Source organism: Amblyomma maculatum, chromosome 1, assembly GCF_055883805.1.
Source record: "Amblyomma maculatum isolate TAMU_Amacu chromosome 1, ASM5588380v1, whole genome shotgun sequence".
In the NCBI taxonomy this organism is placed as follows: Eukaryota; Metazoa; Arthropoda; class Arachnida; order Ixodida; family Ixodidae; genus Amblyomma; species Amblyomma maculatum.
This window is the reverse complement of record NC_139344.1, coordinates 180,308,806-180,331,785: the sequence shown is the minus strand read 5'-3', so window position 1 is coordinate 180,331,785 and position 22,980 is coordinate 180,308,806. Positions and strand designations below refer to the sequence as shown.

The following is a 22,980-nucleotide window of genomic DNA, read 5'->3' as shown; positions in this document are numbered from 1 at the left end:
CGTCTTTATCAAAGCAACGAATCAATAAACAAGTGTTTTACGGACATACATACCGATTCGCAAAAGTGTTTTTAATTGCTTAACCGGCCAAAAACAGACGAGCTCTATAATAAACAAAGCTTAACTATACCAGCCAAAACTACACAGGCTCTCTCAGATAAACCAAGCAAAACCAAGCCAAATGTAGATTTGGCTATGTATAGACCATTTTATCAGGACGCGCTGCCATCTTATGTATGTGGCACCATCTAGCGGCCAAGTTGAGAACAACCGCCATGCACTAAGCGCAAGCTTAGTGACCTGCTAGACTTCATGTCGGAGTCTGGTGGTCTCAACCTCACCTAACCCACCCCCTTCCCCCCTGGGCCTCAGGCCATCCTCATGAATAAAGGTTTATGAATGAATGAATGAATGAATGAATGAATGAATGAATGAATGAATGAATGAATGAATGAGTGCGGTCTCGTGCGCAGAACCGGCGACAAGTAGCGCACATCGGTATTTAGGAGCATTCGCATGCCAATTTTTGTTTTATGAAAGTATCTGGCTGAAAGAATAAAAGCTTTTCAGCAGCAGCCAAGGCATTCTGTCAGAAACGACCAAAATTTATGCTCCTGATAGTGTCGGCCGACGGCTACAAGCCTGTTGTTGTTGTGACTGTAGGAAGAAGGAAAAGAAAATGCATGGGCCTGCTACTGGCTCTGTAGCTGAGCCACCTCCGCTGCCTCGTGCGGACAGAAGAGAAAATAAAAATAAGAGGCAGAGAAAGACGCGCGTCGCCTGATTGCGATTACTGTGTAACTATTATGTGGCACAGAGAGGAGGTGGGGCCCCACTGGCCGCGAGGGCGGTGAAGCAAGCAAAGCAGGGCTGCTTTCGATCTACTTTTTATTATCATCATCATCATCATCATCAGCCTGACTATACCCACTGCAGGGCGAAGGTCTCTCCCATATTTCTCCACTTAACCCGGTTCTGTGCTAGCTGCATCCACCTGACCCCTGCGAACTTCTTAACCTTATCCGCCCACCTAACTTTCTTCCGCCCCCTGCTACGCTTTCCTTCCCTTGGAATCCAGTTTGTTACCCTCAGCGACCATCGGTTATCCTCTCTTCGCACTACATGTCCTCCTCACTTGTACTGTCCACTTCGGACTACATGTATACTGCCTACTTTTTATACTTAGGGGTTACTGTAACAATTTGAGCAATGACAGCAAGCGAATGTAGCCGTTTCATGTCAAGTTTAGGAGCAATGCTAATCGCACTGCATTTGTTGGGTCAGCGGATTTGAGCGGATACTGCGGGAGTCCTCACCTCCACTGGGATTTTATTCATAAGGAACCATTTACTCTGCCCCAGGCTACTTTTGTTGGGTGACAAAGCCGGGGCGGGGGGTGTTCAAGCAACCACTACCAGGCAATCTGATTACAGCATTGCCCACATGACTCAACCACCGGTTTGCCGGCATGTGCGGGGAGTGGCGATGACTGTTGTCAACGACGGGAGCTGCTATTCTGCCATTCCCTTGAGTGGTTGCTAGTGGCGGTTGTCTGATGCGGCCGTCATTCTGACGTCCAGATGAAAGAGAAAATGGACAATTGATACTTATTGAATAGTGACCTTAAATCAGCGAACGTTGCTTTTACCAACAATTATATAGCCCATTGGTCGACGCAAGATTTACTTACTTCAAGAAATCGCTGCTTTTTTGATGACCATATCCCCATTTATTATCGGCAGAAAAAGCTTACGGGATGCGTGTTTAAAAAATATATATAACGCCATTTCACTGAATATTAATTTGGCAACCAACTGATTAGGCATTGTTGTCTTCAAGTGGGATATGTTCTTTCATACTTTCATAAACCTCAGGTGACTGCTGCCTCGAAATAGTTTTTTCTATCTGAGACGGCATCTCGCAAATATTTGCCGCAAGGAATATCATCCGCTTGTTGCCCAAAGGCTGCCGTTGTTTCTCTCGTATTCAGTTTTTCCTACAAACACAGTGTTCGGAACTCGCAGGAAAGGTTGAAAAGGCGAAACATTTTTGGTTGCTGCTGAAAATTCAAAGGCCGCTCATCTTCGCCCGATTGCAAGAATTGTAACTGTAACAGCATATAACTACACGCGCGCATACCACCACCGTTAATCTTTTTATCTCCTGTTAATAATTTGTTTTCGATTGTTTTGTTGTGTTAATTCTAACAAAAGCATAAGGAAAAAGATTCTGCTATCCGCGGCATCTCTTAGCAGCTAATCTGCGGCCGGCGGTAATAAAACGATCAGGGAAAGGAAGGAAAGAAAGGGGCGAACAGAAGAAAGAACAGGAATGGTTTGGGTAAAAAGCGTAGAAAATATAAAAAAGCTGTAAAAATAGCACATCGCTCGCATCAGCTAACCAGCTTAGACACTTTGCGACTATTCAAGACATTCTAGACACTTTGTGTGCAAAAGACTGTGCGACGCGTGCGCTTTCTCCGCAGAATGCCCTGCCGCCCCGCTTTTTGCACCGCGTCCCTACATACCAGAGAGGAGCGGCGCTGCGTGTTCCGGCTCGAGGTTATTTTCCTCCTCGCCACGAAAGTGGTCTATATCCCGGCCTAGCTGAGCTAAACCACTGCTGAATTTATTTCTCGTACATGTACAGTGGTCTAACCATTAACCGAATGCTCAAAAAGCGTTCTCCATCACAGGAATTGAATTTTATTTTAATAGATGAAATGACAAACAGTGTGACTTGATTTTCGTTCACATGCTTTCGTACGACGTGATGCATGATACCAATGGAAACCGTCCGGAATTAGGAAATTTAGCATCGTCCTAAAGGGGAAGTGAACGGAATGTCCCAATAAGATCCTCCTTCGGATGCTAGAAAATCATATCAGAAGGGAGCTCGCTGGGACATCCTGTGGGTTGCCTTGTTAGAATGTCGGAGGTCCTGATTTCAGTGGGACGCCTCTGGAAGTCGGGGTGTTTTCTGGAATATTCGCTTCTGCATTAAGATTAGGTTGCTACAGCGATTTAGTGTGTGCACATTCATATATACCTAGGTAGCACCGAAACATTTCAGCAATGTTGCATTTTTGTTCCAGTCAAACCTTATTCTGATGCTGTTATTTATTTCTAATGTTTTTGCAATGTCATAAATAAGGGTTGGTATAATGTTATATTAAACATGAATCTAACATACATGAAACATCTTGAAAATGGTAGAGGAACCTTGCATCAGCACGTAGGGCCACTCATTATGGTACACAACTTGCACGTTTTGCAAAGACCACAACATAGCACAACATAATACGCACATCCCAACTCCAACACTCACCTTTGAACAAATAGCATAGAGTCAAGACTTTATATCCATCGCCGAGGGGTGTCCTAAGAGTGATAGTGGCAAATTGACAATAAGCAAAGCTTCCTAACAAAATAATACGGTTACGTGTGCACTGTATTACAGGCATCATGCATCTCAAAGATTTAATTGCAAACAGTGTTTTTATAAAACATGTTTAATAGTAGAAAAATTAGGAGAATACTTAAGCTCCATCGTTGAGGACTGTCGTGACGCTGGGACTATGTCGACCCGGCCTTCACTTGGTAGCGTGCAGAGACTCCGGGTTGAAGAAGGATTGAATCTTCGAAGTTGGTGAAATATGTACAAGCAGGTTTAATGACACTTTGAGAAAACTTATTTACAAGATTATTTACAAGAAAAAGAAGGGTACATCAGCAAAATGGCAAGCGTTAAGAGTTCATAGCGAGAAGCGTCTGCATGAGCCGTTTACCCAGGGCTCAGAGCTTCTTTTCGTGCTCTGCAATGTCCTTAAAACCCCCTATGTCCAGTCCCCCTCTGAAGATGCTGACCAACCAGTTCCAGGGCACGCCCCTCAGATATCGGCATCCAATCGAACACATCACTGCACTGATGGTCTGAGGCACTGACTGGTCCGGCATTGATTCGTTGGGCGTGATCACTAGTTGGCGGGAAAAGCTTGGGAACGGCGAGGAGAGGAGGTACATTTATATTCTTCAGCAAAGAAACGATAGGCTGGTTCCGGCAAGTGGATTTCCTTCTCAGAAACCTAAGCACGTGCGCGCCACATACTGCTCCCAGCATTGTCCCTTTTCGACAATTGCAAATCTTTCCTGCATTTCCGGGAAACCATTTAATGGCCCTATGCGTCATGCTCCTTTCTTGTCCTGCACGTCAGCGGACGTGTCACTCTGTCGTCTCCTTTGGACACTAGGCATTCCTCACTGGATGATAGGGCTTCTCGACGGGAAGGGTGAACAATTGAACCAAAGCACTTCCGGCTATTTCCCGCAGGGGGACATTTCTTTCTGTTTTTCTAGACGTTCTCTTGACAGGGTCAATTTGGCATTTGCAGGGTGTCCACAAAGCAAAACAGGCTTACACAAAAGGATTCCTGGAAACAGGCTCACTTAGCGCGCTTGTACCAACAGCACATATCCACAGCACTTATCCATGCCCACAGGCGAACAATAGAGCGCGCAAGTGCGGATGATGCACGGTCGTAACAGCCTCCTCCCCCGCCAGAAGAGTCTCGGAGGGCAGCAGTCGCAGCTGCTGACGACTTAATGGCCTGCACATGAACGCTTGAAGCTCGCTGTTGCTTGTCGCGTTGTCTTGATTGTCGTAGGCCAAATTGCTCGAGCTGTCTGAAACTCAACCACATGTCCAAGCAAGCACTCGGCTCCCGTCTGAAGAGACCAGGTTAAAAGAAAACTGCCATCGTTGTTCGAGAAAAGCCCACACTCAAGACGCTCAGGACCCACGTATGCCTCGAAAACCAAACGTGCTGCTTTACATAGTCACACATATACAAGCGCACGAGAAAAAAAAAAAAACCTGATTATCAATTTGGATACATGGTGAGGAACACCTCGGACCGCTTAGAAACAGCGGCTAAGCGCGTCCGCATTCCCATTGAACTTCCCCTTTTTGTATCTTATTTCAAAATTGTACTGCTGTAAAATCAAGCTCCACCTAAGAAGGCGACTGTTTTTCGATGTAGCAGTTTGCAGCCAAGCCAGGGGACAATGGTCCGTCTCTACGGTGAATTTGGCCCCTCCAAGATAGCACTGCAATTTTTGAATGGCCCATACAATGCAAGCGCACTCTTTCTCTGACGCGCAATAAGCCCTCTCTCTAGAACTCAGTTTTCTGCTCAGGTAGAACACAGGTTGCTCATTACCGTCGTCATCTCTCTGGCAGAGAACAGCACCTAGCCCTCGATCACTGGCATCACACTGGACCGTGAATTCTCGGTCATAGTCTGGAGCTCGCAATACCGGACGGCTAATCAGCACAGCCTTCAGGTTTACGAAGGAGGCTTCCTTTTGTTCGTCCCAGACTACATTTGTCGGTTCTGTCTTGCGGAGAGCGTCGGTCAGAGGGCTGGCCAAAGCTGAATAGTTAGGGATGTAGTGATTGTAGTATCCAGTCAGCCCCAGGAATGCCCGAATTTCCGTCTTCGTGCTCGGCCGCGGGTAGTCTGCTACCGCAGAAATCTTAATCTCGCTGGGTTTCCTGAAACCTTGACCTACATTGTGACCCAAGTAGTCCACGGTCGCCCTTGCCAGGCAACATTTCTCGGCCCTTACGGTTAGCCCAGCTTGACGCAAAAGGCTCAGTACAGCTCTTAGATGTACCATATGGTCCGCCCATGAGTCGGAAAAAATCGCAATGTCATCTAAATAAGGCACCACGAATGTTTCACACCCCTTTAAAACCCTATCCATGAGTCGGGAAAAACAAAATGGAGCATTTTTGAGCCCGAAACTCATCATTGTTGGCTGGTAGCTGCCCGTCGGAGTGACGAAAGCCGCGTATCTGCTGGCGCGTTCAGTGAGCGGTACTTGCCAGTATCCTCGAGTAAGGTCCAGCATAGTCACATATGCCGCTCTACTGACCTGTTCTACTCTCTCCTCAATATTCGGAATAGGATACACTTGATCCCTGGTGAGAGAATTTAGCTTTCGGTAGTCTACCACAGGCCTAGGGTCTTTACCTGGAGCTTCTACTAAGATCATAGGCGAAGCATAATCGCTTTTCGAGGGTTTTATTACTCCCAATTCCAGCATGCGAGTTACTTCCCTATCCAGAATTTCTCTTTGCCTTGGAGAAAATCGGTAGCACCTTGATCGCACTGGCACGTCTGAAGTCAGCTCAATATCGTGCTCAGTCAAATCAGTCGTGCCTGGCCTGTCCACGAAGCAGGCCTCAAACTCTGTTATTATCTCGCCCAGATCGGACAGCTGAGATTTCTTTAGTTCTCCTATCTGCTCCGTCCTTTGGAGAAGCTCCTGTATCTTAGGATCATTGGCTTGCTCCATAGCTAAGTCCTCTCGGGTTCCACTTAAAAGTCTCGTGAGATTACTAGACACTGGCGGCAAGAGGTTACTCTCAAGAACGTCCTCATTCCGCGTCTCATCAAGCTCACTTTCAAGTTGACTTATCTGAGATGCCTCGCTCTCAAAGTTTTCTGACCCGCTATCTTCCGCATCGACCACTGTTTTTACTGCCGTTTCCTCCGCTGTGGATTTTTCTGGAATGAGCAGTGTAGCTAGTTCTCGCGCCTTTGAACGTGTTAAGGCTTGCACAACTCTGTCTCCGAAAAGGATGCCCCTCTTTCGCAGTAGCATGTCCGATTTGTTGGAGAACAAATACGGATAGCACTTAGGAAGCTTTCCTGAAACGGCAGCCTCGGTTGTTAACTTGCCGAAAGGGCCCTCTATGACCACGCTCGCGATTGGCAAGCACACACTCTGTTCCTCCACTACCTGGCGGATCCATGCACACTGTCCTGTATAGTCGGAAGGCGACACATACGCCGGATGGACAACATCCATCGTTGCGGCCGAATCGCGCAGTACCTTGCAAGGCTTCCCGTTTACTACTAGGTCATGCATGTAAGGTTCCAAAAGCTGCATATTTTCATCGCAGTCACTGACATACGAGAAAGCAATCTTTTCTTTCCGGCAGTTGACGGCAATGTGACCCTGCTCATTACACCTAAAGCATGTGAGCGGCTTCCTAGCCTCAAGCTTATTCTTTGTGTTCTGCGCGTTGGTCACTTCCCCACTTTTCTCACTGCCGTCCTTTCTAGTGAGTTTGCCTGAAGAAGCCTTCCTTTCTTCGCTTCCAACTCTAACAAAGTGCCTTTCCTGACGGTTATTCCCACTCAATTTGGGATTGCGGGGCCTATTCACTGCTGGGTTGCTGAATTGTCGGCGCGAAGCATACTCCTCAATGAGTTCGGCAGCTTCAGTTGCCGACTTAATGTCGCCTCGGTCCTGTAACCAATTTCTTTCATTTTCTGGGAGGCAGTTATAAAACTGCTCCAAAAGAATTCGCTCGACTACAGCGTCCCTATCACTATAGGAATCAGTGCTCTTTAGCCACTCGCCCAAATTGACTCTTAAATTGTATAGGAATTCAGGGTAACTCTCGTCCCTGGACCTGGTAGCGTTCCGAAAACGTTGTCTGAACGCCTCGGCACTAAGCCTATACTTTCTCAGAAGGCAAGCTTTGACCTTCTCGTAGTTGTCCGCGTCCTCCTTGCTTAGCCGCGCGACAACCTCCGCTGCCTCGCAGGGCAGAACCGTCAATAATCTCTGAGACCACGTGTCTCGCTGGAAGGACAGTTTTTCGCAAGTTCACTCAAAGTTAGCCAGATACAGACCGATATCCCCTGATATCACATATGGCTGCATGTACTTTGACATCTTGAAATCTGCCTCCTTGTTGAGAAGAGGTACCGCTAGCTGGGGACAATTGCCCGACCTCTTGCTCCACTCTAGTTCTAATTTCCGGAGCTCAATTTCTAGCTCCAGCCTTTTTGCTTCTCTTTCAATTTCGAGCTTCTTTTCCTCTTTTTCCCTCTCAAGTTCACGCTCCTTTTCCTCTTTTTCCCTCTCAAGTTCACGCTCACGCCTCTTTTCCTCTTTTTCCCGCTCTTTCTGCTGTCGGAGCTGTTCCTCCTTTTTTTGTCCGATGAGGTTCCATGCTTCACTGAGCTCCTCATCATCGCTTCCCAGATCAGTGATTGCCTTTATAATCAAGGGTTTTCGTGCCAAACCACTTGTATCAATTCCCAATTCCTCACACAATTGCAACAGTTCCGGTTTCTGCAGCTTTTGTAGGTCCATGATCGCTCCGAGTGTCGGCTACTTCCAAAACAACAGTGCAAACTACCAAACCTAAAGGCGTTTCAACACTTTTTACCAGTTCTGAAATCTAACCCTGTTCTAGAACCTGGTCCACATCAGAAGAAAAGCCAAGCACTCACCCACACATGCGATCGATGTTCCGAGCTGCTTTCTTGCTGGCCGATTGTTGCTCCTGCTTGTTGCTTGAGATGCCACCTCCGATCACCAGATGTTGTGGCTTGTAGCTTCAGATCCACCTCCAATCACCAGATGTTGTGGCTTGTAGATTCAGATGCCACCTCCGATCACCAGATGTTGTGGCTTGTAGATTCAGATCCCACCGCTGGTCACCAGATGTCGTGACGCTGGGACTATGTCGACCCGGCCTTCACTTGGTAGCGTGCAGAGACTCCGGGTTGAAGAAGGATTGAATCTTCGAAGTTGGTGAAATATGTACAAGCAGGTTTAATGGCACTTTGAGAAAACTTATTTACAAGATTATTTACAAGAAAAAGAAGGGTACATCAGCAAAATGGCAAGCGTTAAGAGTTCATAGCGAGAAGCGTCTGGATGAGCCGTTTACCCAGGGCTCAGAGCGTATTTTCGTGCTCTGCAATGTCCTTAAAACCCCCTTTGTCCAGTCCCCCTCTGAAGATGCTGACCAACCAGTTCCAGGGCACGCCCCTCAGATATCGGCATCCAATCGAACACATCACTGCACTGATGGTCTGTGGCACTGACTGGTCCGGCATTGATTCGTTGGGCGTGATCACTAGTTGGCGGGAAAAGCTTGGGAACGGCGAGGAGAGGAGGTACATTTCTATTCTTCAGCAAAGAAACGATAGGCTGGTTCCGGCAAGTGGATTTCCTTCTCAGAAACCCAAGCACGTGCGCGCCACATACTGCTCCCAGCATTGTCCCTTTTCGACAATTGCAAATCTTTCCTGCATTCCCGGGAAATCATTTAATGGCCGTATGCGTCATGCTCCTTTCTTGTCCCGCACGTCAGCGGACGTGTCACTCTGTCGTCTCCTTTGGACAGTAGGCATTCCTCACTGGATGATAGGGTTTCTCGATGGGAAGGGTGAACAATTGAACCAAAGCACTTCCGGCTATTTCCCGCAGGGGGACATTTCTTTGTGTTTTTCTAGACGTTCTCTTGACAGGGTCAATTTGGCATTTGCAGGGTGTCCACAAAGCAAAACAGGCTTACACAAAAGGATTCCTGGAAACAGGCTCACTTAGCGCCCTTGTACCAACAGCACATATCCACAGCACTTATCCATGCCCACAGGCGAACAATAGAGCGCGCAAGTGCGGATGATGCACGGTCGTAACAGGACATGATGCCATAGCGTTTACATACACACACAAACGATGTTGTTTTTTTTACTTTATTTTTCACATTTGTTATATTCTTTCTCTTATTGCCTGCCAGGGGATGACGTCACCGCTAAGCTCGGACGCGCTTCTGGAAACGATGTGTCTGTGCGCGTTCAGGAGAACTCGCTTTTTGCGATAATCCGCGCCGACAGCCAGCTTCTGTCGCATTGCCCCCCTCTCGTACCCGCCTCGCATCATCGCCTCTGCACACCTAGCCTTCGTCTATTTCTTCTTGGTTTCAAGACTTGGCCGTCCCCTTCGCCGAGGACCAGACGCACATGCACCCGTCCGAATTCGTAGAAGGCTGCCAAGGAGAAGCAGGTATAGATGCACCATCCGCACTCGGAAAACACATTACGAATGTCCCGCACTGGTAGAGGGCAGCGTGTCCATCGCACATGTAGTTGAAAAAACGCGTCCGTTCCGCGCCTATTTATACCAAAACTGGTTGCACGTTTTATACTGGTTTTATACTGGTTGCACGTCATTCGTTGCGGCAGCGAAAGTACGATCCCGGTTTTCCTGTGGGCGCCGCATGGTTGCGCTAAAATTGCATGCAGGCAAAGCGCAAAATTAGCAGAAATGTACTTAGTTACTCGCTTAATTATTAGTTCAGCAATAGTTCCTTTTTAATGGCAAGGCTGTTCCTACCAAAGCATACACCGACTTTTCCTCGACACGGGGCCCTTAAGGCTATCGCGTTAAGAGTTCAAAAGTGCTTGGACTCAATGCTTGAGATATATTTGCTATGTTTTATAGTTATAAATTAAACAATATTTTAACCGGTACAAGGTTATATTTAAAAATTTTCTTGGAACATTAAAATGTTAAAAATACAACATAAACGTTATATAACTTAACAGCAACATAAAAGTCTACATTATGCTTCTTTTGACGGTTCTACTAATGTTTTATGTCACAACAACGTTAAGCAACGGTCAAGTAACTTAAATAACACTTTATAACATTATTCTAATGTTCGCTGTTACCTGGGTACTGTCGCTTGTAAAGGTGTGCTCATCATCCGGGCATTTAAAACTTTTAAATGTGTTTTTTGTTTACTTTTGAGCATGAGAAGTTTGGCAAAGGTAAAAGATTAAACATCCATTTGAAACTCTGGTGGTGTCCCAGAATGCTCGCTTTCGGATATCCGGGTGAGATTTTCTTAAGTTTCACTTTTTCTGAACTTCTTCCGCACATCCACAGGGCATGCGTAATCCCAGGTTGCACATAACATTAGAATAATGTTATAAAAGTGTTATGAAGGTTGCCTAATGTTTTCAGACATAAAAATAAAATTAGTAGAACACTGAAATAGACATTATACTAATGTAAACGTTTGTATGTTACTATACGGTTGTAAATGTCTATGCTGTAACGTAAACATTATTTCACTGTTACAAAGAAATGGCGCTTTAATAGAATCTTGCGTTAAAATAACGTTTGAATTATAACTATATGAAACAACATAGTAAACATATTTCAAAGCCCGAGTCCCAGCACTTTTAAACTTTTTCTTCTATTAAATATGTTTTTAGACAACACTTAGCGACTAAATTTTGAACGATGCCTGCCGTTGAGTGCATGCTAGCCCTATTATTTTGAAAGGAAGCTTTGCTTGTTTTCCATTCGCCACTATCACTCATGGGATAGCCTAGCCGTCATTGATGGATATAGAAGCGTGTCTGTATAGTATTTGGTCAAAGGTGGAACTACAACCTAACAGAAAAACACGCACAAGGAAGACAACAACTGAACATGAGGCTGACTAACAACTGAAGTGAAGTTCAGCCTCGTGTCCTGTTGTCTTCCTTGTGCGTATTTTTCTGTTAGGCTGTAGTTTCACATTTGATATGAACCGACTAGCACAGATTCAGATCGTCCTTGCAGCGGTATTTGTTCAGAGATGAGTGGGATTTGTGCTGCGCTAATTGTGATGTATTGAGATCTTTGCAAAGCGTTCAAGTCATGTACCATCACGACTGGTGGCATGCTTGTACAAAATTTCTTTATAATCTTCAGGAGTGTTACATTTATGCTGCATAGGTGTTAGATTTATGTTGTTTGAATATTTATTGAAACATTACATTATATTTTATGCAAAATTGCTAAAACGTTACAAAACGCCATTAACATCAAGTGGCTATCGTCTGAAACAAAAATGCAATATTGCTGTAATGTTTCGGTACTACCTGGGATGCCCCACTCCCGACTTCCAACTGACATCCCTAAATTATTGTTCCGGTCTGGGAAGTCGCCAGTGATGATGGCTGTTCTCTCAATGCCACATTGGAATTGAGGGCAGATGAAGTATCAACATGGCCATGTTGGCATTAAGGACACATGCACTATCATCGTGGCCAATGACGTCTGAAGGAAGTCCGAATAAGATCCGCACGTCTGCACAAAAGAATATATTGCCAGACGTGCCAACTCCCAAGGATTTTCCATTCAAGTACGTATGCAAAAGATACGACGCAAAAAAAAAATGATGGTAATGGCGGTATTTCTATTCGCTGTAACACAGCGCATATCTGTCATCATCATATGAGTTGAGCTTATCGCAGTAGAAAAACGTATCTGTAATTATTCCCGTTTGAGCGACCCGCGACCGCGTAATCTCTGCAGGTCGTCTAAGCTCGCCACTACAGTCGACTCGCTTTGTTCCTCGGTACGTTTTTCTTGCCTTGGCATACCCGGTCACTCTAATAGCTAGGTCGTCAATTATCACTATCATTAATCACACGCCCTGGCCACGCCCCATTATTCTTTATTTGAATCCTCAAAATATCCTCAGTTTTGTTTTCTAATCCGCAGCGTCTATAGCTGTCTGCCATAACGTTTTACCGATAATCTTCCCTACTATCACTCAGAGCTTTCTCGCTAGTAACGCGTGCATAGCCTCGACTATATAGATATTGCAAATTATTCGACGCACATCATTTTTTAAGCCATAAAAGAGACTCGGGTTTTCAAGGTTAGGTTGCCTTCTCAGGCTGCACATTGATCAAATGTCATTATTTGATATTTAATGCACAAAATAGCCGAGAAATTCGTGTATTTTACGACTTAGCCTGATGAAGATTTCTGTGACAATACCGCGTGCACCGGTGCCATTTGATAAATGTGAAATGCGAAGTTGGCCAACTTATGAGCGCCTGAAAACATCTTTTTCGTGATCGTTATCTCGAGTCGGTCGATGGTTCGAAATTTTTAGAAACTGGAATCGTCTCTGATGTTAATGATCTTTGAATTAGAACAGTATTTTCCCCTAATATAAAAATTATAAAGCTGCAGTTAATTTTATATAAATAATTGTATTCTATTTGCAGTCTGTTACACGCATGCACATACCACGTTCGCGCATATTTCATGGCTTCAAAAAGAAAAATCTGCATCAAATATAAATACCTTGCATATGGCTGTACCATGTAGCGTGCTGAAGTGGCTGAAGTGTGGTGTAACATATGTACTGCTTATAATGTCACAGATGCCTGGGCGTGAAGGATATGTCGAAAGTTAGTAGCATAATTATACTTAACTGTAGCAAGCAGTGATCATGGAACTCACCTCCAATCGCTTAACGCCACCTTTCTTATCTAAACACGCAAACATCATACTGAATCCTAGCGCAATTACCGAATAACTGTTTATCTGCAACGCACTGTTGGCCCTACTACGCAGTTATTAGAGCTTGGACACTGGTTGGCGAGAAAGGTAATTAGTAAAGGTTTGTAAAAAAAAGGTCCAGTTCAACGAGCATCATTCAGCGGCTAGAAAGAACGGCGCAAAACTTGAGGTGTGCAGCGTTCCATCGGGACTACTTACGTCCCTTGGTCCTGTTATGCCTAGTTTCCGGACATTTTCTTATATATTTTTGTATAAAATTTCCAGTCTTGTAAAATTTATTCGGTTTAGCGTTTTATTATGTTACGTGCATAAGTTGTTTCTAGCGGTTACCACAGGACGTCTTCCAGGGGAGGCGGAGGGAAGCCTATAAAGGTGTCCACGTACATGGGCTTGGAGGACACTAAGTCGATAAAGGCGGATCACTAGACTTGTACTTAGGGTTGTCTTCCATCATGTTGCCGGAAAACACAAAAACATAGCATTTTCGTTTGTACGGGCAGCGAATTTACCGGCATGAAGGTACAACCTTTGTCAAAAGTGCAGCTACACTTTTAACAGAAATTGTACCTTCTCTGCATCTCACGAGATGCTTCCAACTGCAGTTCAGTCATTTATTGTATTTTCCCACAGACTGTTACGGCATTTGCCCATAACAGTTATACGGTCGTCTAATATTAGCGGACGCTGAGTCCGTGCAAAATAATAAAATCACATTTTAAATGTCTCTTTTATTTCATACAATCCGCTTTACGTTATACGAGCTCAGCGACTCCATGGGCAGTGATACGGCTTTGAGGGCGGTACCGGCAGGCACCGGTCGATCTTCTCGCATCCTGGAGGAGCCCACTGCTGCAGAGGAAGAGCTAGTGAGTTTGGTACTTACGAAGAGCTAGTCCATGCACCTACCATGGCGGCGACGTCGCACCAGTCGAGCTGTGGCTTTCCGGGAACCACACTGCGCTTGTGGTGGCGGTAGACGGCCAGTATGGGTCTGATGTTCTTACGATACTCAGGACGGTGTGGACTGGAAAAGAAGGACATTGTCCCTGCAATTGACGTGCTATGAAAGAGGCTACAGAATTTACGATGGGCGTGGAGTTAGAGCCGAGACTCCTTTCATGGCGTGCACGGCATCAACAGTGCCGCTGCACTCCAGTGCGGTCCTCCGATCACACGGTTGAAATCAGTGGCCCTGACACATTCGGCGATTACTTGTTGTCATGCTTATTCATCGCAAGGGCAATTTTGCCACTACAGTCTTTTCACGAGCATCGAACACAAACAAAAAATGCTGAGCGCGGTCACCCAAGTGCAATACAGCGAATAGTTCCTTGATCGTTGTTTTGGTTCTACGAATAGCGAAAGTGATCCACGTCCGTTAGAGCGAATGTCTGTAGCAAATTAAGTCTGACACATCGAGCAAGCGCACGTACGGTATGGGGAACTTCTCTCCCGGGTCCCGACCCATGTGGAACAACACCGGTTGCTCCGTGTAGTTGAGCTGCTTGTGGCTGGTGACGTCGTTCATATGCTGTCCTGGGCATAAGTCGAGGTCCTGCAAGAAAGAGGTTTGACTCACTCTTAGCAAGTACTAGAAATGGACTGCACGTTGGGAAAATCCTTTCCAGCTCGTTTGCAAAGGGACACGCCACTATCCTTGGCACCTAGCGGCCAGTTGGAAAGACGAAGAGGGGGACGCGCCCGCACGGCACGCGGGGGGATCTTCTTAAGAGACAGGCAAGTTGTTTGATCAGCGACAATTTTACCAAGAAATCCGCATGTAAAAGGCAGTGTACCAGTTAGTATAGCTCAGCAAGCCACTTATAGTGCAGTATATTTGATTGCGATCATGTACCAGCGCTGTACATAGCGTTAGAAGTTTTGCGAAGCTGGAGCCCACACTCTAAACGCGAATTACCCTAAAGGGGCTAAAGATGGAGTACCTTGTCCTTGAGTACACTCCTGTAGGAGGTAGATATTTTTCAAGCTATAGGCTAGATTTTTTCTCACTAAATATACGGAATGATATAGGTAGTGTTCATCCACGTCAAAGTTTTTTGGAGCAGGTACTAAGTGACAGTCTGCTAAACTCTAACCGCCCTATTATCGCTTGCTACCGATTGCTATGAAGTTATTCCCTGCACTTCAGATTAGCGCCCGTTGCGTCGCTTGAATACTTCCTATATTGTTGGAAACAAATGCGTGTTTCATTCGCAAACAATAATTAGTTTGATGTAATTAGCAATCATGGACATTAAACACATTACAAAATATTAAGGTGCCCCAGGGATTGGTCAGGATATCCTGCTTATGATAGTGAGTGCGTTAGAGGAGATGTTGCTCTCTTTTTACTCCATATAGGGTTATTTGCGTTTAGAATGCTGTGCTAGGTGTATTCTTTGAGCGGACTAGCGGACGTCCCAGTTACTGGACTACTGCAGTCGCAAAAGCCATACAGTTTCCCGCTGGCTTCCATCGTAGTTCAATTGAATTGTCCAGTGACACCATGTAGTCAGGGCCAACGCTCAAGTCGCAAAATCCCTCTGGCCGGCTGTGTTCAAATAACTTTTGTTGCTCTACAGAGAAGGCTAGGCAAGAAAGGGAAGGTGACGGGCACTTGTTCCCATCCCATGGATAATTGGCTACCTGAGCACTACTCAATCCGCACTGTTTATCCAACTTACTCCTCCCCCCACTTCTCCCTTACTCCGAACAATACAAACCACGCGCCGGGAGCAAAAACCCCACCATTTCCATCCTAGCATCCGCTGCAGAGCTAAAGAAAGCTGTTCGCGAGTATAGCAACCATCCCGTTCACGCAGGGCAGATACTCAAGCAAACATTTTTGTTTTACAGGCTGGAAGGGCACCGCAATAGAGGTATGCGGGAGAGCTTTTCAATCTTCAAAAGCCACCACGCCAGGGAGATGGTTAAAAAATATTTGGATTTGTATAGATAACTGCTAACAAGCCTTCATGGCAGGCTCCACTGCCTTACAAAACCTTCTACAAACTCGCTTAGAGCTTACTCAGGCGCTCGGAAACATGAGCCCTAAGGACATTTTTATCAGGCAGTACAATGTTTGGCACCAGAAAAAAAAAAAGAATTTGTCAGAAAGCAAGTGGATACTACAAATTTAGGTAAAAGATTAAGAATCAAAAATACGCTCTGCATATCATCACAGGAAACTCGGATAACTTCTTTTTAACTGCCAGCAAAAACAAACGCTCTATCCGTGCCGTGGAGCACGTGAGGAGTTATCACTTGTACTTTCCCTGCGAGCAGTGCTGTCTACAAAAAAAAAAAAGGAAGAGGTTCTTAATATAGAAATAAATTAGAGCCACTCATATGACGGAGTTGAGTCCTGCTCGAAGGAGCATGGTTGTGAAATGCAAGCGAGGAAATGTTTAACACGTTTGTTTCGCTACTTTAACGCTATCGCTATGCGAAGTTTTAAGCAGATATTGGAAGCAGAAGACGTACTGTAGTTAAAGATTAGTGGTCTTTGAAATTCATTTAGCAACCGAGCTTATGTTAGATATGTTAACTTACGGGCGTTCCCGCCCGCCTCCGACGTTAGTACGTGTTTTCGTAAACAGACAGATGAGGAATGTACACATGCGCGTGGCAACTACATCTAATGCATAGTATCAGCTTTCTACAAATATCTACGACAGGGTTCCGAAATAGCGCTTTCAATGATTTAGCGCGTGTGCCCGCAAAGCAGGCAGGCAGGCAGGCATGTCTGCGCCACTCCGCGCCTTCGTGGACACGCCCGTGACCTGCTTTTTATTCTCTATTTTAAAGGTTTATGGGCCTAGTCCCGTTTTTAGTGCGTAGCACTACTAGCCGCAATCACGGATTTCGCCTGTCTGTCCGAAACCGCTCACTCTCTCTCTCTTCGTGAACTTTAAGTGGAGAAAAAGAAGGAAGCTACGCGCGCGTCTCGCGGCTTAGTATTGAGGGTAGAGCGGCCGCACAGCTGTAGTAGAAGTCTCTCTCTCTCTGTCCATCCATCTCTCCGAAAACTTGAAGAGGAAGAGAAAGTGGCGACGCCCGCATCTCACTGTGTCGGCAGGGGGCCGAGGGGTACTTGTCGACAAGTGAAGTGGTGGAAAAGCGTTGAGCTCTTGTAACTTGTTGTGTGCGACAAGCTCGAAGACTGTGCAGCACAGTTTGGTGGGGAAGTGTTGGGCTCGACTTGTCTGGGATTTGGACAGTTGGCAAACCGACTTAATTATGGGAAGAGCGGCCGTTTGCTGGAGGACAGAGTGTGTGCGCATGTTTACAAGCCGGCCTTCCTTTCGAAGAAGTGTCGCGCACGCATTTCCTGTGACGGCCCATTGCCCCTTCGTTTGCGGTTCAGATGCCGCCTGCGCAACCTTTTTGCGGTCCGGAAGCGGCCGGCGCATTTTGCGGTCGCGTAACCATCGCCGCCCGCTTCGGTCAGGCGACACTGCTCGCAGACCTCTGCCTTGGAAAACGGTGGCTGCGTCAAAAGAAGTGGAGCGACAAAACCGGAAAGCCGGAGGCCCATAAATAGACAGTCGGCGGAGACGCGGCCGTTTGGACCCTCAAGTTCACGCAAGGCTGACAGCGAGCTGGCAGTGGACGAGCATAGATCACATTCGTCGGCTCCGAAGAATTCCCATTCCAAGGGGGGATGATACATCAATCGATCAGCGTCGTGGTTGGAGGACCGGCGAGAGTGTGAAGACACCGCCTTATCGTGAGCGGGTTTAGTCAACGAATGTGGTTGGTTGATTAGGAAACAGCAAAACTTTCTCCTCGCAGTTCGGCTGCATCTTATTCGGCACTTCGTTGGGGAACCGAGAAATTTTGGAGACCATGACGAACTGCAAACCATCACAAACTAACTGCGTTTAGTATAACGCAAAACGAAGCATAACAAAGTGTAAAATGCATGAAAGGCATAGCGGGGATAAGCAGTGCTACGCACCTATTTCATATTTGATTAACTATTCAAATCGGTCATATTATTTTTCTTCTAGGCTATGTTTTAGCAAGGGTGAACTAACTATTTGTTCTACGGCAGCGGTGTTAACGACAATGGCAAAGATGAAGTAGGCGCATTTGCGGAGGCGCAGACAGATCATGGAATCCTCGGTTTACGGGTACTAAGCGCCCTCCGGCTTAGTACCCGTAAAATATTCCTTGATATTACTGTGAGAGAGCAAACTATGAGCACGGCCGTGAGTGATATCGCGCGAACACCTGGAGCGCAGGGCTCTGCGAATCGAGCACCCGTACCGGCCTGACTATCGTATAGCCGTGATAACCTCGCTCGTAGCCCGCTCCTATGTTGAGCCCTTCATTACGGATAGGCAGATTGACCCTTTCATTTCACGTATGCGGCAACTTTACAGCTAACCCGAAATCTCTGCGACAGCGGTCGGTGCAGCAGCAGCGGCGATGACCAAGTCGACGAAATCGTTGAGGCGAAGATTATCATAAATTGTCGCACTCGGGAGGTGAGCTGTGAGACAAACCGCAATGTATGGCGAATTGAACGATTTTGTAATTGTGAGAGGACATGCGGACGACGGACGAAATGTTTTGCGGGTGCAGATTCGAGCGACGATGGAAGCGACACGGGCAAAATGATCCGCGCGAGGGCGCCGCTCGTCGCTTGCCACTAGGGATCCCTACTTGCCGCAATCTCCTTCGCGTGAGTCGTGTCGATCGTCCTCCATCTCGACACGAGTGCAGCTCGTGCTTTTTAAATGATTGATGAAATGACAGCGGCTCGAAACTGGCGCCGAAACTTCACCAAATCGCAGGCTCGCGCATAAAAACTATAACTACGCAAGTCCACTTTGCCGCGAGATAGTCATGATTATTATAAGTGGGCTTCAAAGGATGCTAACATTTTAAACCGGCGGGGTCAGCCACGGTGCCACCCCCTCCCCTCCCCCTTTCCAAAGGATGCGTTTGAAGCAGTTCGGCGCGATTTTCTTTTTTATTGACGCAGTTTGGCGTCAATCAAAAACCTGAAGGATTTTTATTTCTAAATCTGTTTTCTAAATCTGCTTGTTGGCCTTGATGAATGGACCATAAATGTTTGTGATATCCCTACAACTGAGACTTCTTTTCCTCTTTTTGACTACCAGGGGCGACTGTAAGCACTGACTGTAGACCAAGGGGAGTCATCGTACAAACGTTGTGTCCTGCAGTGTATGCGGGCACCTGAAAAAGAGAAAACAACAATGTAAGGGCAGCGTACCCCCTTGAAATCTGTCCAGCACCAAAAGTGCGCCTTGTACAATCCCTTGCGGACTGCCATCAGCTCGTTGCCTCGGTAGTAGAAGACAGGCCTGCGTAAAGGTTGGATGCACAGCCATGAGCGTCAAGCAGAAAAAGCGCCACGGGCTCGACATGGCAGGTGCCAGCGTGATTTGCATTTAACATTGCTGCATTTTCGTCTGTCCATGCTTATGGGTAAAGTAGAGCTTATACAGTTATGAATGCAGAGCGCCGAAAAGTTGGAACCATCATCCCGCCGCGGTGGCTTTGGCGTTCGGCTGTCATATTTGCCAAATATGATTTGTTATATCCTCTATTTCACTCACATCCAAAAACAGTTTACACCACACTTAATAAATGGTTTAACCAACTTGAATGCACTCGGTTGCAACGGGAGTCTTCACATTTAATTTATCGCGACAATTCCGTACATCCATCCATCCGTCCGTCCATCCATCGTCTGTCTGTCTGTCTGTCTGTCTGTCTGTCTGTCTGTCTGTCTGTCTGTCTGTCTGTCTGTCTGTCTGTCTGTCTGTCTGTCTGTCTGTCTGTCTGTCTGTCTGTCTGTCTGTCTGTCTGTCTGTCTGTCTGTCTGTCTGTCTGTCTGTCTGTCTGTCTATCTATCTATCTATCTATCTATCTATCTATCTATCTATCTATCTATCTATCTATCTATCTATCTATCTATCTATCTATCTATCTATCTATCTATCTATCTATCTATCTATCTATCTATCCATCTATCCATCTATCCATCCATCTATCCATCTATCCATCCATCTACCCATCCATCCATCCCTCCGCCCGTCCATCCATCCCTCCGCCCGTCTGTCTGTCTGTCTGTCTGTCTGTCTGTCTGTCTGTCTGTCTGTCTGTCTGTCTGTCTGTCTGTCTGTCTGTCTGTCTGTCTGTCTGTCTGTCTGTCTGTCTGTCTGTCTGTCTATCTATCTATATATACATCTATCTATCCATCTTTCTATCCATCTGTCTATCTATCCATCTATCTATCCATCTTTCTATCTATCTATCCATCTTTCTTTCTATCTATCTATCTATCTATCTATCTATCTATCTATCTATCTATCTATCTATCTATCTATCTATCTATCTATCTATCTATCTATCTATCTATCTATCTATCTATCTATCTATCTATCTATCTATCTATCTATCTATCTATCTATCTATCTATCTATCTATCTATCTATCTATCTATCCATCCATCTATCTATCCATCTATCTATCCATCCATCTATCCATCTATCTATCCATCTATCCATCTTCCTATCCATCCATCCATCCATCCATCCATCCATCCATCCATCTATATATCTATCCATCCATTCATCTGTCTATCTATCTATCCGTCTGTCTATCTGTCTGTCTATCTATCTGTCTCTCTGTCTGTTTATTCCCTCTATTTATCTATCCATCTATACATCTATCTATCCATCTACCCATCTATCAATCTATCTGTCCATCTATCCATCTAACTATCCATCTAGCCATCTATCTATCCATCTATCCATCCATCTATCTATCCATCTATCCATCCATCCATCTAGCCATCTATCCATCCATCCATCTACCCATCTGTCTATCTATCCGTCTGTATATCTGTCTGTCTATATATCTCTCTGTCTGTCTGTTTATCCTCTCTATCTATCTATACATCTATCTATTCATCTATCTACCTATCTATCCATCTATCTATCCATATATCCATCTATCTATCCATCTATCCTTCCATCTATCCATCTATCCTTCCATCTATCCATCTATCCATCCATCTATCCATCTATCTATCAATCCATCTATCCATCTATCTATCAATCCATCTATCCATCTATCTATTCATCCATCCATCCATCCATCCATCCATCCATCCATCCATCCATCCATCCATCCATCCATCCATCCATCCATCCATCTGTCTCTCTCTGTTTAATATATATATATATATATATATATATATATATATATATATATATATATATATATATATATATATATATATATATATATGGGTGTGTGTGTGTAATTTTGCATTGAACACCTTATTGAATTCTCGCAATTTTTTTTTTGTATTTTAACACCCCCCGCCCCCCTCTTTGCCTATACTTTGTCATTGTCATGGTAGCCTTGAGACAAGGACGGCAGTCTTCTAAATAGAGCCGCATTGCCGGCTGTTCCGCTTTGAGTGCACAGTTTTGACTCCGAGAGAGCTGGCGCAGGCCAGCATCCGAGGGGAAGCACCTGGGTGGTTCGTTGCGTTGGCCCAGCAACACGCCGTGCATGAGGCTGTGGCCGTCCAGCACCAGCCCCGGCGGAAGCGTGGCCCCCGCCAGCTCTGCGATGGTGGGCAGAAGGTCCATGATGGAGGCCGGCAGACGGCTCACCTGCAGGAACGGCACGCCGAGGCCTCATCACCAACGTGCAAAAGCGGTCAAAAGACGTCGGTTGATGCCAGATGTCTCAAAAATCCTTCAGGTAGAGGAGGCGAGCACGCTACACATGGCCATTAAGGGTCATATATTTGTCCAAATCGAATAAAAATAGACCTATAATGTGAATTCGCAAAGGAGCCAGTCACTGTGATAGCGAAAAAAATGAAACCTTAAAAAAAACCACGACAACAAGCATAAATAACAACGAGGAATTCATGTTTTTGTGTCCACGGCACGTAGCCGATATAGTATCCTATGTGTCCTCAGTAATTTCACGTTGTAGCGTATACAGCTCTTTCTTTCGAATAGGAGTCACCGTTGCCAAGAATTGATAAAAACATGTCGGAAAAAATTTCGTATCGGAACAGTGATGCAATTGTTTTTTGTGCAGCGTTCAGGGTAGTGTCCTACCATTTCGCCTACCATTTGACATTCATTTGTCAATCAAGTTGGAGCCTATAATCAGCGATAGGGATTGGAACTGGTCGCATGTGTACCTTCCAATGCATGCCGTTCATTGTAAGGGTAAGTGTCCACCGTGAAATGCGACAAATAATGTGCCTTCCATCGCAAGGTTGTGTCCCAGAAAGTTTATTTGCGTTGTCAGAGGTTGTGGGCGATTCCTCTGCCCGAGGGATGCGCAAGACAAATACACAACGGGTCGTGTAACAAAGATCTTTATCTCATTCCAGCAGGGGTTCGTCGACCGGAAGGGCAGGCAAGCGAACCGCGTGTCGTCTCGGTAGTGAAGAGCCAGGAGCGAAGAGGGCGAGACGCCGTGCGTGCCTTCCTTTATAGCCCCCTCGTCGGGACCTGTTATCCCCGAACGAGCGGAGAGAGGGAAACAGGCACAGCGCAGGGAGTATTGGGAAGTGGCGCGGCCTTTGAATGCGCGGCGCGCCACGGGCACTGAAGATATGTGGCGCAGGGCCTCACAAGGTTAAGAATAAAGTGTTAGTTACGAAATTTAATTGGGCAGTCACGTTAATAGATGAGTTAGCGTTCAGCACGCAGTCGTGCTAATGCTGCCGTTTTGTACCCAACAGTCTAGAAACATTTTTGAACAATTAGAAGCATTACTC

General features: G+C 45.8%; 1 protein-coding gene across 2 annotated transcripts in view; it reads right to left on the bottom strand.

Annotated features, from left to right (window-relative positions):
• Positions 1 to 13,856: 13,856 nt before the first annotated feature.
• The window catches only part of LOC146205024 (N-acetylgalactosamine-6-sulfatase-like), a 78,211-nt gene continuing 69,087 nt past the window's right edge, over positions 13,857 to 22,980 (bottom strand). The window contains exons 10-14 of one of the 2 annotated variants that reach the window (XM_084586772.1): positions 21,708 to 21,850; positions 19,432 to 19,522; positions 14,621 to 14,742; positions 14,094 to 14,211; positions 13,857 to 14,033 (exon numbers count right to left, since the gene is read on the bottom strand). In XM_084586772.1, coding sequence (XP_084442898.1) covers positions 13,950 to 14,033; positions 14,094 to 14,211; positions 14,621 to 14,742; positions 19,432 to 19,522; positions 21,708 to 21,850 — 558 coding nt within the window. In that variant the 3' untranslated portion in view covers positions 13,857 to 13,949. Of the gene's footprint in view, positions 14,037 to 14,093; positions 14,212 to 14,620; positions 14,743 to 19,431; positions 19,523 to 21,707; positions 21,851 to 22,980 lie in introns of both variants that reach the window. The other variant, XM_084586771.1, reaches the window with a different exon arrangement.